This window comes from Gambusia affinis, linkage group LG14 (assembly GCF_019740435.1).
Source record: "Gambusia affinis linkage group LG14, SWU_Gaff_1.0, whole genome shotgun sequence".
In the NCBI taxonomy this organism is placed as follows: Eukaryota; Metazoa; Chordata; class Actinopteri; order Cyprinodontiformes; family Poeciliidae; genus Gambusia; species Gambusia affinis.
The window spans coordinates 23,682,706-23,699,158 of NC_057881.1; the positions used below are offsets into that span (position 1 = coordinate 23,682,706).

The window sequence follows — 16,453 nt, forward strand, 5'->3', positions numbered from 1 at the left end:
TGTCACAGTTTTAATATAAATCTGTAAAAATGAGACGTTTAATGGCAAACATGAAAATGAATGATTGTATCGTTTAGAAAAGGCAAAAAAAACAAAAACAAAAAAACAACAAAAAAAACACACGCATCCGTTTATGACAATTAAAAGCCAACAGTACTATAGTCACTGAGTACATGAAACATCTCCATCAGATCAGTGCTCTCCCTATACTTGGAGCTGAAGCTGGTTTCCTACAGGAAAGGCTGATCCCAGCTCTGCTTCTCACTCCACAACACCAACAACTAAACTAAAAATCTGACAAATCAGAAAAAAGTCACAGCTTTCAGAATGACGCTTCAAACCACAATCCTGACATCAAATTGCACTTTAAATACTGGTCTGAGTGAATAAATATCTGTTCTGATAATACAGTACAATAACATAGCAATAGTTGAATTAGAGCTGTCTCAATGGGGCTAACAGGAAAACTCAATTCATTCCAGCTGCTGTTGCATAACGTACAGAATTTGCATAATAGCACATAAATAAATTAACACGGATGACGTCAAACGAAAGGGTAAAAAAGATTTACAAAACGTACTGCATATCTAACATAGTGCTTATTTATATATTTAGATATATTATTCAGATAATTACATAACAGCGTCATTCAGAAGCGGTGCTCAAGTGCTTTCGTCTCGTTGAGCTTTGGAATATTTCACCATCACCTGGACTCTGTTTCTTTTCTTTCTTTTTCTTCTTTTTGCACTGTCCCTTTAAAAAAAAAAAAAAAAAGAAAAAGTCTCCCTCCTATCAGAGATGCCTCTGAGAGGAGTTCTGACCTTCAGTGTAAACATGCCTCTCCGTGCCGCTTCTGGAAGTGGAGGGCTGCTGGACGGGGAGGCCTTTGTCTCCTGCGGTTGTTTGCTCTGCAGCCCGGGGGCGCCGTGGAGCGCTGCTGGCCACCGTCTGTTTGTGGGCGTCCTGGTACTGCGGGGCAGCCAGCTCTCCGGTCGGGATGCGGGTGGCCGCCGGGCTGGCCACCAGGCGGTAGAGCGGGAGGGTGGACCTGGGCTGGACCATGTGGATCCCCCCGATGGGGATCAAGAAGCTGGCTGTTCTGCCGGGCTGCTGGGAGTGAAGCGGGAGGTGGCTCAGGAGTTGGTTGGTTCCTCGAGGCCGAGCGGGATGAGGGCCGATGACGGGGACCAGACTGCTCTCCTCCCCCGACTACAAGAGACAAAGATGGGCAACGGAGGCTGGATGATTGTGACATAGCAGGAGATTCAGGAAGGAGAGTTCAGAAAAGGAATAAAGGAACAAAACTAGTAAATTACACACTAATGATTGATTTCATTGGATTTTAAATGGTCATTAGCAAAATTTCCAGACTATTGAGTGTATCTGAATATAAGTGAACCTAATAATGGCTTTTTCTTTTTTTTTGGGACTCTTTATTTAGTTTTACACAACTCAAAACAGGAGATTACCCGAGTGAGGTGATTAGACCAAAAATAAAACAATAGATAGATAGATAGATAGATAGATAGATAGATAGATAGATAGATAGATAGATAGATAGATAGATAGATAGATAGATAGATAGATAGATAGATAGATAGATAGATAGATAGATAGATAGACAGACAGACAGACAGACAGACAGACAGACAGACAGACAGACAGACAGACAGACAGACAGACAGACAGACAGACAGACAGACAGACAGACAGACAGACAGACAGACAGACAGACAGACAGACAGACAGACAGACAGATAGATAGATAGATAGATAGATAGATAGGTAGATAGATAGATAGATCTTTATTGTCATTGTCAGAAGAACAACGACATTTAAAAAGTGCCATCAGTCAGTGTCTCACAGTTTACACACAATATAAGAGTCAAAGACAGACGGAAACTTTAACCTCATTCCATCTCTGGCTGAAAACGTCCATTCAGTCATTCTCTCCATCATTTGCATCTTTCTTAATCTCTGTTTCCATTCAGTTAGAGTTCAGCTGCAGACTCCACGTTCTTCCAGTTCACAGTTACAATTTCCTTTGCACCCACTAACTTTGAAAAGTAAAAATTCCTTCTACAGGCAGCTCTTTGAGGTTACCCTGAGTTTTTAAAAATGTTTTTATTATCATTTGACTTTTTGTTTTTTTTCCCACCTTTATTCTTGACAAAAGTTGTGTGGGAGAGAACTTAAAAATGGTGTTTTGTGTGAAAACGTTCCGATTAGTTTACCTCTCCTGACTGAGTCACAGTCGATTCAGAGTAAAGAGACATTTAAAAAACAGGTCTCCCTTTCCTTCCACTTCACTCCTGAGCCCTACCTCGTGTTGCTATGTGGCATGAGACCCCAATCAATACGCTGCAGTTTGAGATTGTGAAATGACAGCAGAGGGAGAGATTTAAAGGGGTAGGAAGTCTTTTTCTAAGGCACCGTTTGAGGAGCTTCCACCACATTTTCATGATGTCCCTGTTTTTTGTCTTCATCTCCTCCCTGTGGCTCCAATCTTTCACCTGCTTCCCAGTTTTCCGGCCGGCTGCCCAGAGAAAACATTCCGGCTCTATTTCCAAGCTCTCCTGGTTTATTCTGAGCTCAGGAGATACAGGTTGACAGAAAGCATGAGAGTTGCCTTTCCTTCCTGTCCCAATAAATGTGACTTTAAACAAGCTGAGATGTAGCAGCCGATCTATATTTGCTCTGCGTGTTGACCGACTGGGATTAAACCGAGCCACACAACATTGGCCGTTTGAGTCTGAAGGGCGTTTATTTTAGGCTGAGCTAAACTAACATGGATGGAGTCACAGGTGAAAGAAGGCTGCGGTTTGGATTATTCTTAGGCTGTTTTCACACCTGATGCTCCGGTAGACTCGGTCCCATTGGGAACCAAATCCGCAACATGTGTTCCGTTTTCAGCTGCTACGGTTCTCTTTCACTCCGCACTCCGTCAAATCAGTCAGACACTTTGATCATCAAGCCCTTCACCTGTGGGGGGCGCTGCACCAAGAACCACTGAAGGAAATGACACAGAAACACCTGAAGGCGACTTCCTGCTTCACAAAATCTAAGCAAAAATGGAGTGGCAGCTGATTGTAGAGGTTGTAGGATTTTCTTTGGTAAAAAACCACAAGCCAATTCTCCCATTAGCACTAGACCCTCGAGGTAGCTTGGTTTCTGCCCAGAATGCACTGTGCTGTAGTCAACTTCCTGCTATTGGAGCTGTCTCTGATCCACTTGGCTTCTCATATTAATCTGAACTGCACTTGAGTTCATATCACCTGAATCAGGACTGAGGTTAGTAGTTGGACCAGAGTTTGTTTTATTAATCTGCATCAGAGTTCCATTACACATTCACATCATCCCAACTAACCGGACTTTCTAGGCAAATGAACTGAAGTTTGATTCAATTATGAATTTATTCAACAGACTCACCAGAGCTGCAGCAGGCCGTAACTCCTTCGGTGGACGGCAGGTTTGACACGGAGCAGATCCACCAGCTGGGGAGCTGGGAAGCCCGGCGGAGTGGGACCCCTCAGCCGGGCCCCGGACTGGAGACGCTGCTGTCTTCAGAACTGAGGAGACGGGACGAGAGGACGGAGACAGGGGCGAGGTCGGCGCAGGAGACGGGTGTGGGCCGGGCGACGGGCTGCGATGTGGAGACGGCTCCCTTCCTGGATCTGGAGACTGAGTGTGTGGAGAGTGGGAGGCCCCGGAGGACGAAGCATCGAGGCGCCTGCGGGCGAACAGGGCCCTCCTGGTGCTGGCGGGGGTCTTCCTGGAGGGAGGTGGGGGGCCCTCTGCTCCAGCGTTTTCTCTGCTGCTGTGTGAACTGTCAGCTACTGTGGACCCGCTGCCTTCATCATGTGTGCTGTCATCATCCTCGTGGGCAGCGTCTTGGCGGTCAGACTCCCTGAGTTGGTCTCGATCGACTGCTTGGTCCTTCGATTCTCCTGGAGCAGAAAGAAAAACTGATTTTATACTTTACACTTTAATGCAAAGTTGGACTAAATAGACTTTTACTTTCACTTCATGACAACAGTCATAAATATTCATAAAGGCTCCTTCATGTTCTTAACAGGTGTTGTATCATATTTATGACGCTGTCACACCCCCTCTAATAAAGTGTTAACAAATGAGCTGTTATGACAATGAAGAAGTAAAGTTTCTTTACGTCAAAGTAATATTTAACAGGAGTATATCATCAACACAGAATGGAACAAACCTCCAGGTGTGTCGTCATGGTGACCTCTCCCCTCTCCCCCAGGTGTCAGGTGTTCACCAAGTCCTACTGAAAATAAACAGCAGCTCAGTGGAAAGGAGCCCAGAGAAGAGAAGAAGAGCAGCAGCTTCGCTGGTTCTTATCTCACCTGCAGCGTCCAGCGAGCCGCTGCCCACCTCGCACACAGACGCCTGGGATTCCTCTGGGAGTGCGGTGGGATTCCTGGACTCGCCCGGGAACTTCCTGTCACACTCACCACACACCACTCCTGCCTGGGTCTGGGATCTGGACGAGTGAGAGATCAGGAAGGTTTAGTTTGTCCCAGAGCTGACCTGTTAGCCGGGGTTTAACATCTACATCGGTCAGCTGTTAGCACATTCGCCGTCCGGTCTTCACTGCACATAAAGCTGTCTTGTTGTTCAGCATGAATGTGATTTGTCAGTTAGCGCAAGCTAACACCAAACGGGTTTGGTTTGTTTGACACAGCGCAGTGTGAAAGTGAACTGAAGCAGCTGAAAACTGGAAGAAAACTTTACAACTCTGGTCCCCGATCGAACTGAGTCCGCCGGCCTTTCATCAGCTGTGAAAACATCCTGAAAAAACCTCCAGGTAAATAAAGACACTTCAGTGTAAGGACCCCGTACACACACACACGCACACACACAGCGTTCTCACTCCACACGTCAGAGTGGATGCTCTAAGCCTTCCCCGTGCTGGGTGACATTTGGCGTCCTTACTGCCTCCGTTTTGTCTCAGACTGAACAGATGGAGAAAAGATAAAGCAAGCGGGTTTGCAGATGAGTCATGTCTTTAGGAAGGCTGCGCTGCCGCGGCAACATGAGTCACAACACGGCTTTATGCACAAGCGTTCACATCACATCCCAAGACGTGCAGATGGCATCTCTCTTCACTCCCTGGTGTGTTCATTCCTGACAGGTATTATGACACATAAAACCAGATATATGCTCCAACATAAGAAAGAACAACAAGGCGGGAACTTCTGTTCATGGAACCAGAAAATAAAAGACACCTGTTATTGATCATTAATAACTTGCAGATATCTTAAAGGATGCTCACCCCAAAAATTTACTAGCCAGCCTCAAAGCTTAAAAAAATAAAAATAAATAAACAGCCACGTGTTTCTTAGAGAATCTTTCCTGAGTGTGTCAAGACTGGTTATTGATTTATGCTCAGAACATGATACCATTAACCAGAACATTAACCTCTGAAAGCTATCAGTGTCTCCACACGGTTTGTCCTTTAACCAAGCAGTTCAAGTTGGAAATCTTGTACTTTCCTTTTACACTGAAGGTCAGTATTTAGAGACAATACTTTTTCCCTCTTTCTGTAGCATTGAGATATTTACAGTTAATTTTGAAGACATTAATGTAAAAATATCTGACATATTATTTTTAATAGGGCTGCACAGTGGCGCAGTTGGTAGCACTGCTACCTTGCAGCAAGAAGGTCCTGAGTTCGATTCCCGGCCCGGGGTCTTTCTGCATGGAGTTTGCATGTTCTCCCTGTGCATGGTGGGTTCTCTCCGGGTTCTCCGGCTTCCTCCCACAGTCCAAAAACATGACTGTCAGGTTAATTGGTTTCTCTAAATTCTCCCTAGGTGTGAGTGTGTGTGTGAATGGTTGTGTGTCCTGTGTGTCTCTGTGTTGCCCTGCGACAGACTGACGACCTGTACTGGGTGACCCCGCCTCTCACCCGGAAAGTTAGCTGGAGATTGGAACCAGCAACCCTCCTGATCCCACTGGGGACCAGGGTGAACAGAAAATGGATGGATGGATTATTTTTAATATAACGGTATAAGTAATTTATTTTGCCAAAAGGTTAGGAATCATCTTTTGGCAATACAGAGGTGTTGATTGTTTTATTTTTTGTGTTGTTGATTGTGCTGATTGTTTTCATAAGTTGCGAAATATTTTCGAGAACCATAATTGTCACAACCTTCTAAGCTCCAAAACAATTTGTGTTCCAAGCCAGGCTTTATAGACTGGTAGGTTGTTTCTTGAACATTAATTAACTGCAAAGATTTTAACATGTTTACATTTTTAAGGCCTGAGCTGGAACCTTTGCATTGTGTTTCTGGTACGCCTGTAAAGCCGACACACGAGCATCTGTGAACATCAGCCACGGACGACGGAGCCGCTTCTCTCGGTCCGCTGCAGTTAACTCCATTAAAGAACTTTATTGAGTCCCACAGCTAATTATTTTATAACAGAACCAAAAACGGGGAGATATTTTAAATTGCTTTTTTTTTATTTTTAAATAAAGCTTTTCAAACTCAACCTTACTTTGGCTTGATGCTGTTTGAAGTACAGTAGTGAAGAGTTTTGCTGTAAAGCATGCACATGATGAGTAGTGCAGCTTCTAACAGCTGCAGTCTGTCCAGTTAATGCCAGTCTTAGTGACAGGTGAACCTCACATTTCTTAAAGAATCATAGGCAACAAATGAAGTTTTAATACGATTTGTTTGACATTAAAATCAATTCAATTTAGGAGTCAACAGAACAGAACAGGAGAGCAATGGTAATAAGAGTTAACATATTAGAGCCAACCTTTTCTCTAGTAGTTCTTATTTCAGCACACTTTAAAACACCTGCTCCAAAGTGATGAAACGGTAAGCAGCGTGTTGGGAACAATCTACCAAGCAACAGATGTTCTTCAGAGGCCTCTCAGTAACTCTGAAGGTGTATTTTCAGATGATGAACAATTAAAATGAAGTGGATCTTTAAGGGGCGTCTTCGTAACTGTACATAATTGCAAAAAAAAAAACAACAAAAAAAAAACAATTCATGTCCGATTTATCAGTGCAAACATGTAAAAAGTGATGCCTCATCTAGGTTTCATTCCAACATCTGTGAGTACCAGCTGCTGTGCAGATGCTCTCCCATCCTACATGCACCTGCCAATGAATCACAATGAACTGATTCATCTTAAAAAAAAAAAAAAACGCTGATGCTGGAAGGGCAGATGGAGGTTTTACCTTAATGCACATTCAGGTTGTCCCAGGAAGTCAAAGCTTGGAGCTGAAATTTTCCAGCTGCTAATTACTATTAGCAAGTAGGATTGTCAAAATAGTCAATTTTGACAATCATATAATAATCAATGCTTCTAATCAACACTAAAATCATACATTCTTTACTAACTAAGCTTTTTATCCCTTCTCAAACTGGATTTAAAAGGTTTGCATGTTCCACAAATCTTTCATTTAAACACTCATGTTCATAGTATATACTTTAAGAAATACATTAAAAATGCAAAGAAATACTTCAATTCATTTTTAAAATATGGTGGATAAACATTATGTACGTTTATTGACTAATATGCAATAACAGCATTCCTTCAGCCAACGCTTGAACATTTGTAGCAAATACAGCTAAGAAATACTTCTAACATCGACATCGACAATTCTTTTTTGTTTTTTAAGAATTTGAACCGCATGAAGGTAAAACTGCCACTTGAGTTGTTCATTTAGCAAATGGCCATTTTTTGTTGAGTTCGTTGAATTAATTACCTTGTTAATAAATTAGCCAAAATCTGTAATAAAAAAATAAGGAATCCACACTGTTGTAAGGGGGTATTTATATGTAGAATTTTGAGAAGGGTTTCAGTTAATTCAATTTGGAAAAAACTTAAACAAACAAATGAGTTTATGCTATGGGGTATAAAGAAATGAGTAATAAAAATAATAATTTGAGCTGTGAATATTGTAGTTTCATGGTTCAGTATGCGGTCAGCACTGACCAGGAGAAAACCTCCCACACTCCTCTGACTGATAGGCTCTGATCTCCTTCTTCTTTGAACATTCACAGAAGCAAATGACAAGAACGGCACCGGGGCTGAAATTACATTTTAAGACACAACAAGAATGAAAATGGCCATAGAGATGTGTGGCTGCATGTGCAGTTATATTCTGGAGTTCTTCCCATATTTTTCTACCCATTTATTTAGTGTCGGTGTGACACCACCAACACATACCCCCCCCCTCCCCCCACACACACACACACACACGCACACACTGCTTTGCTACTGAACTGGATGAGAATGGCAGCAATTGCTGGTGTAAATTAATCTCTGCAGGAACGGAGGAAGCTCAGGTAGTTTTCTGGCTTCAGCCCTTCAACAGACGGACACAGACGACACTGAGCCTCTCCATCATGAAGGAAAGAAACATGAATAAACTGGGTGATGAAAGCTTCGATTACAACTGGTGTTTAATCCAGTTACTGTATATGGCTCTTTGCGAAGATGCTTAAGCTCACCTTCTTTCAGATATCCGCACTTCAAGTGGCTGTTTGTCTCTGAAGCATAAATGGACTTCCTGCTTTTGTCTTTTCTTCTCTTTCTGCTCGTTGGTTTTGCTATTCGCAATGTCATCTGTCGGCAGCTGAACCTTTACCATCCGATCATGGTCTATGCAGTAGGGGGCAGTGCTGTAGACCTGAACTCGGAAACAAGAAATGGTGAAAATGAACCAATTCTGCCTCTTGCATGGCAAGGGAAACAAAACCTAGGAATTCACTCTGAACAAAGTGTTACATACCATCGGTTATAGACTTACATGTAGATAGTTTTGTCTTTGATGACCATGATTACAAATTTTTTCAGAAATTGCAAAATATTTTTGAGAATCACAATTCTCACAGCCTTCCAAATTCCAAAACCAAATTTTTCAAAGCAACAGGTTATTTGCTTCTCGAATGCACTTCTGACTTGTTTGAAAGTTCTATGTAGTTTATTTCTAGGAAAAAAAATAGAACAATAACTAAAAAGCACTTACACTTGGATGAAAAAAGGTTAACTTAATCTGATCTTAGCAGTTCAAAAAGTCATTTTAAAACATCTCTCGTCATCACACCGGCCAGTTGACAAACAGAAAATGTCTCCACCACAGCTCCTGGTGTGGTCTTAATCTCTTATATTAATGGGAGTGTCCAAAAGTTAACAAAGTAATCTTAACAATTCAAAAAGGAACAATTAAATACAGATTTTGGTTCAAAATTACCTTACGTATAAGTTAGTATAAATGCCCAAAGAAAAACAAAATTAATAGAACTTATGATTTGCAAAAATCCAACATAAATGTCCACAACAATGATCAACAGACTTTTGCTGCTTCCAGAATTCAAGTTCTATTTTATGTAATGATCTGTCTTCTCAATCTGAACATTTCTTAGACAGACAAAAAAAACCTCAAAGGTCAGTGCAGTACGTACCTCAGTAGAGCAGAGACGTTTGCAGTCCTCATTCTCCGTGGATTGGGTTATCCTGACCGTCATGGATGATGTAGTATAAATGGAGGAAGTGAGCCTCTGCTTACAGTGCAGTAGTGAGAGTACAGTCTTGCTGCAGAGCCCAGGTGGGTTGGGGTCATAGCCACTAGTAGACCACGATGAATACACAGAGGGCTCCTGTTCATCCAGAGTCGATGGATTCGGCTTTATGTAGTTCAAATAGCACCAGCTGTTACAAGTGCTGGAGAGCAGGCTGGGGTAAGAGGGTTCAGCACATGAGGCTGGAGAAGAAACATCTGGTAAGAACGATAGAGTTTCCTGTTTGAGCTCTTGACTCTGTGTATTAAGTGCTGATATGTTGGCACATCCAACCTCCTTCTCCTCTTCTTCTTTTACTCTTTTCTGCTGCTGTTGTGACTCGGGGTTGAGCTCTATACTGTTTGAAGGGGAAAGCATACGCTTGTTGCTGCTGGATCCTGGACACCTTGGGCCATCCTCCGACCATGGTTGTAAGTCTAAACTTGTGTTTGGATGATTTCTGAGTTTGGCTGTTGAAAGACATATTTTAGGTGAGATCTCGTTGAATGCCTCATGTGGCCTCTGGGAGATGGACTGAGATAGAGTAGTGTATATGGCACATGCTGGGGTGAGAGTGTCTGTCTGGAGACGGACAGCTACTGCTGGAGATGTCAATGGCCTCAGTTCTTCTAAACTGTATGTAATGTGAGGGGCATGTTGCTGAATGTGGGAGTTACTGGTGGGGCCCTCAGTGTATGTTTGATGTGGAGGAATCTCTAGTTTCAGCCCAGTAGACACAGGAAGATAGTGGGCTCGGGCTGCTCCTGAGGGTCCATATGAAGGATTAGTCTGTGGTACTCGAGGAGGAACCTGCTCTGGATGGATGTACGAAGCCTCCTTTATCACATCTACTGAAGGCTCGTAGCTTTTTGACAGTTCTGTGCTTCCTTTTAAGTGAATATTTTGACTGAGTTTCCACTTGGTGAGAATTTCTTTGCACTGCGATCCCTCTGGAATACCCAAGACTCTGACACTTGATAACGGGGGAGAGGAGGACCTGCTGCCATAAACAGAAGTATGACTTCCTTGAGAACATTTGTCAGAGCTTACATCTTCTGGACTATGGCTCAGGACAGTGGCATGCCCTTTCTCCTCATCTTGATCTCGTATTACGGCATGTCTCATGAGGAGACATCTTCGTCTCTCTTTCCAGCCAACAGCAGAGCGTTCAGGCGAAAGACAACTATAGTCAAATGATTTACTACGGGTCTCGGCCATTTCAACACTAGGTTGTGGGTCATGAGGGGCTTGCTCAGATGCTGAGCGCCTCATCTCTCTTTGATGATGGATCCCAGGCACAGTTAACATGTGAGGAGCTCTTGATCTCCTTAGTACTGTTGATGTTGTTATCTCCATGTCCGGTCTGCTAGGTTCCTCAAATGATGTAGAGCGGCTGGATGTGTATGATGCACTACTGTCCTGACTGGGGCTACGGGGCAGAGACATGGAATCAAAGCTCGAGTCACCCGAGGACTGGGCAGCCTCAGCTAAACGCAAGCGCTTCTTCTTTGGAGGAAGCTTTTCAATGGGAAGCTGTGCTAACGAAGGGCTCCTCTGTGGCCAATGAAAATCATCAAGCTTCTCCAATTTTTTCTCTGCCAAGTTTGGCTCTTTTGAGTTATCTGGGCAAATATTTAAGTCTTCTGTTACAAGTATTTCTGGAACCTGTACATTATTTTGACGGACCAGCTTTCGGCTGGTAGGTTTAACTGATTGATGTTGGGGTTGGGTTTTAGAGATAGGACGATTTTCTTTATGAGGTGGAGAGCTGTTTGTTATTTTCAGGCTTCGATATTCATGACCTGAAGATTCTTGTTTTTCAAATAAACTTGTGTGCTGAATCACAGAGCAGGTCTGCAGTGCTGGCCGTCTAGGGCCCTCAACAGCTACAATAGCCTCATCTTTGCACTGTTCTGATGAGAGAGCCGAAGGCGACAATGAGAGGTCATCAGAATCAAAACTCTCCTCTTTCCTTCTCTTACGCATTGTTGAGACACCAGCTCTGACTACATGGTTACTTAGCTGTGAGCTCTCCATTGGACTCATTACCATTTCATTTTGGGGATAATGTGCATGGCATAGGTTTTGCTTATGTTTCTTATAACCTTCCCAATCCTTGCAACCAGTGCCACAGGCCTCACATTCATACGGCTGTGGTTGACGTTGCCTCTGTCCAGATACTGTGGTTACACTGTTGCAGGAAAATGTATGCAACATCTCTTGTTCTTCTTTTGTAGGCTCAGAACCTACAGGGATTTCAATGGCTGGTTGTCTTTTTAGTGTTCCAAAACGGCGTGGCGTTTGAGTTTCAAAAGGTTTTTCATCAAAGGACTGAGTTTGACGAAATTTACAGGAAACAGTACTTGAAGTGTCTAATGAACATGATGCAGATGGCATTGAAAGACTTCTCACCATAGAAACAGTAGATATTTGGCAAGAAGGTTGCTCCACTTTTAGGGATGCATGATGAAATTTTTCACAGGGAACTCCCATACTGATGGAGCCTGTTGTTTTATACCCAATATTTCCAGATTTAGGGCTGTGAATAATGGGTTCTTTGATGCTAGGACTCTTTTGGGCCTCTGAACTATTCTTTCTAGTCAGTGAAAATCTCCTTGGTTTTACACTGTCGATTTTACTGGTATCCACCACTGCCTCATTGATAGTGATGAGTTTTGTGATATGATCAATAACTTGCTTCTTGGGGACACTGAATGAGATGTTTTTTTCCTCATGACCAGGGAGATTCTGGTCATGATGACGGGACATCCTCTGTAGTTGTCCAAGGCGTCCATATTTACCAAGGATGATCTCCGCATAGCTTTTGGCACTTGTGTTTGTGGGACTGTCTTGTGGTTGCTCTGTACTTTCAGAACGGGAGAAGTAGCCAGATTCTGTACTGCCTCTGCTACCTAAAATGAGAGATGAGGTCTTTTCATCAGAAGAGTCTTGAGAGCAACGTTTCCCTCTACTGAGACGAAGGGCTAGTCTCTTTTTCACTGCAAAGGAGTCATTGCTGGGTCCAGTTCTATCCTTTGTCACGTCAACGTCAGGATTCTTATCCAAGGCCACACTGTTTTGCCTACTTGTAAGGGCTGAAGCAGAGGATAAGTGTCGTGTTTCATCCTCTGATTCAGTGACCTGCTCTTCTAAAGATTTTGGCTCCCCAAATGCCAAGCCTGCCTTTACCTTGTGGGTATGTGATTTGCGGTGTTTGTACAGGTTGCTCTTTGTCTTAAAAGAGAACCCACAAGGGGCACAAGGATAGGGTCTTTCGCCTGTATGGGAGCGAATGTGTTTCTGTAGAACACTGGGCTTTGCACATGCACGGCCACAGTAAGTGCAAACATATTTGCCTGGTTTCTGAGGTTTGCGCTCACGTTTCTGTTTGGGATTGTCCTCTTGGGTTTCTGATGCAGACTGGATAGCAGGGTCTTGAGTGCAAGGTAAGCCTCCTAACAACGAACAGGAAACTGTAGCTTCTTCTGTTGCTGCTTCTTGTTTGTGGTCAAGCTCTCTACCAGAGACAATGCTCTGACGCTGGTGCCTAAGACGTTTACGTTCAGGGTTATGTCTTCTGGTCAGCTTGGGCAACAGTGCTGTACATTGAGACTTTGGGCAAGCAGTTGGTTGTTGTTGAGAGGTCTGGGATGGAGACTTGCACCGCAGACCTTGGTGAAGAGATTCTGATTGATGTTGTTCTTGACCTCCAGTCTGCTCCCCAGTTGTTTTCTGACAATGCAAGGCCTCCATAAACAAGAAGAAAATCCCCAGGTAGACACTTGATTTGCGTCTGCCTCAACCAAGCCACAGAAACAAAGGCAAATCTTTATGTGGATTTCCCATAAGGTGGTTTGGCCAACTTGCCTACCTGATGTAAGTGGCAGGCTTCATGATTGTTGCTTTATTGACTCAATCTTAATTGCTGCATAGCAAACAATATCAACTTCAGAGCAGTGACATCAAATAATCCAGGTGTTTGGGGAAGGAATTCCTATGCAGAACTGATCCAGTAAAGGTAACATGGAGTATTTATCCAGTCTTCAGACTCATTTGAATGTATGATTCCTGTCTTCTGAACATTATGATCTGTGAATACAAAAAAATTATAAGTTCATTAAAAAAAGATAGTAGTTAGTCAACAAATTATTGACTACCAACATGCCAGCAGAGGGATGCTCAGAAGATCTGGATCACACATGTAAGGAAATATATCAGTAATATTCTTCCAGATCGACTTGTTTGTTCCTCTGACATCAATCTGAAGTCCATATTTGTACAGTGAGAAAAATAATTCATAAGTGACAACGCTGTAGGGCAGTTGCCAAGCTTTCTATGATTGGACACCTAAGCAAATTCACCACACTAGCTGTGTTTCATTAGCCATAAAACTGTGCAAATTTGGTGCATTCCATTAAGTGAGTATAGTTTTGTAATTTAAATCCATCCAATATAAACTAGTACTGCAGCGCAGTACAGCGGAACGTAGCAAAGACACATGTAGTGTGGGCTTACTGGTGCTTAAAAAACCTATTTAAAATAAAAACAAGCAGTGCTTACCTGGGGGATCGAGTGTTTTTTTTTTCATTTGTTTAACATATTACCAAGCTGTGGATTCTAACATCTGTTTCTTCTACAACAGTGTAAGACTTTAAGAGTCACATTAGATTTAATATTTGATAAATAAAAGCCATGTTTCTAGATCCTTCAAAGATCCCACCAAATGTAGTGGATGAATGGCCATTAGCTATCAGTTCCTCCATGAATAAATTTCCCACTGCTATTATGTGCCAGCACACTGAAACAGTAAACAAGGCATCCCACGCACAGACCAGCTGGTTTCTACACCCACATTCTGGTGGAAGACGGCAAAGCTGCTGGATAATATCCAAATGACTGATAACAGGTTGATAACCATCTTTGAATTAACTTGTGGTAGAACTATACATGTGAAATTTGAACCTTCAACAAAACCATTTATGCTATAATAGGGTGTGTGTATAGAGTTTGTGCAAGTTATCCAGTAACATTATAAACTATGCAACATGCTTTCTTCAACTGAGAACAGAAAAAAATCACTGTAGGCAGTAAGGTAGTAACATATGTACTATTTTTCAGTCTTGAGGATGTTAGCATCTAAATGCTGAAATACACAAAAAAAATGCATTTTTAATAGGATCTTCTCCATTAGACAGTGTCCCATTTAATATCTTGCAATTTGCTAATCTCCATCTCATATACTGCAGGTTACAGACATATCCTGGTGACATCAAATTTATATTCCTTTGTTTAAACAAAGGAATATAAATTTAGCTTGAACTGAATAACATTATCTTCCATCAACATTCCATCAAAAATAAGACTTTTGTAATACCAAAACATTTCCATAGGGTTTATTTTTGCTTCTTCAGCTCGATGTCCAAAAACGTGACTTTGACTCAGCCTGTAGTCGGGCTGTTACAAGTTTGAGTTGAGACTGATCTTTGTAAATAAATAATACCATGTGGTATGTGTGTATGCATCTCACACGCGCTCACTCAACGTCTGTCCTAGCAGCAATTGGCCCCGTGTCTCCGCTGTAACTTGATCATGTCGATGTAAATTAACCACACCACAAGCCAATCACAGACAACTCTTTCAACTAGGATTCCTTGCAAATCTTGCATTCACCCAGATAAATAACAACCAATCACAAACAGAATGTTCAAATGCAGCATCAGGCAGCAGCCAGTATCGAGCATAGATTACTTATTACTTAATCTCATTCACCCAGGAGGGACTCAGAAAAGCCACTGCTTCTGTCCACCAAGATGAGCCAGTGCAGGAGGCTCAGGTATCTGGTTAGGACGGCTCCTGGGCTGCTCTTTGGTGAGTTGTTCCGGGCACGACCCACCAGGAGGAGTCCCAGAGGAAGACCCCAGACACACAAGGAGGGATGATGTTTCTTGGCTGGCCTGGGAACGCCTTGGGATTCCCCCAGAGGAGCTGGACCAAGTGGCTGAAGAGAAGGGAAGGGAAGCCTGAGGCTCTCTGCTACAGGCTGCTACCCCGCGGCCCGATCCCGGATAAACGGAAAACAATGGACGGGTGGATGTTAGAATACCATAGTATATATAGTGAGTATTTCTAACTTAAAAAAGAACAAAGCTGAACAAAATATTGTAACATAGAACAGAAATTCCATAAAACATAGTTCGGCATTCATGAAACCTTCTTCTATTTGACTTTTAGAACCAGCTTAGATAAAGGCAATCATAAAATTGCAACACATAGACTAATTACACCTAGATTCATTGACTCTACATTGACTCCTCATGATCGTCTCGTCTCATCTCGTCTGCCACCTATATCATTATATCCTGATTGAAACATACCTCTATCAGTTTTGTCAAATGGCTTGAATGCAGAGCGGACAACACAACTGGAGTTACCCTGCTGCATAGAAAATGCAACAACTAAATGTAATATATTTGACAAAACAGACCCCCCCACACCTCCACTCCCAAGCCCCCATTAAAAATCTGGAATACACACACAGGATTGCTTAAAAAAAGCTTTTTTTAAAATCTTGACAATTTCCTCTTCTCACTCTAATGGACACCCAGCAGTGGTTCCTATGGTAACGGCCCTAAACCATGTGGTAGCAGATGGAAGGAGAGCTGGAGGGCTAAATTTATCTTCTAGCATCCTCATGGACAAAAGAGAGAGAGAGAGAGAGAGAAGGGAAGGCAGGGTAAGGCGCCTCCCCCTCAGGAGCTGCTTCTTTTTGGGAGAGAGTACATTGCTAAAAATCAATAGTTTAGAAGCCTTGAATTTGTACAGCTATGATTCTGCATCCTTTTAGATGGTTTTAGGAGGAACAATATCTCAAATGTAATGACTAGTATTGAGTTTTCTAATGAGAAAAAAAACA

General features: G+C 42.6%; 1 protein-coding gene across 4 annotated transcripts in view; it reads right to left on the reverse strand.

Annotated features, from left to right (window-relative positions):
* hivep3a (HIVEP zinc finger 3a) overlaps positions 1-16,453 on the reverse strand; it is a 33,103-nt gene continuing 16,650 nt past the window's right edge. For 3 of the 4 annotated variants that reach the window (XM_044138302.1, XM_044138304.1, XM_044138303.1), the window contains exons 2-7: positions 9,445-13,629; positions 8,491-8,669; positions 4,365-4,501; positions 4,220-4,285; positions 3,430-3,947; positions 1-1,209 (exon numbers count right to left, since the gene is read on the reverse strand). In XM_044138302.1, the coding sequence (XP_043994237.1) occupies positions 793-1,209; positions 3,430-3,947; positions 4,220-4,285; positions 4,365-4,501; positions 8,491-8,669; positions 9,445-13,293 (5,166 nt within the window). In that variant the 5' untranslated portion in view covers positions 13,294-13,629 and the 3' untranslated portion in view covers positions 1-792. Of the gene's footprint in view, positions 1,210-3,429; positions 3,948-4,219; positions 4,286-4,364; positions 4,502-8,490; positions 8,670-9,444; positions 15,480-16,453 lie in introns of those variants that run through there. The other variant, XM_044138305.1, reaches the window with a different exon arrangement.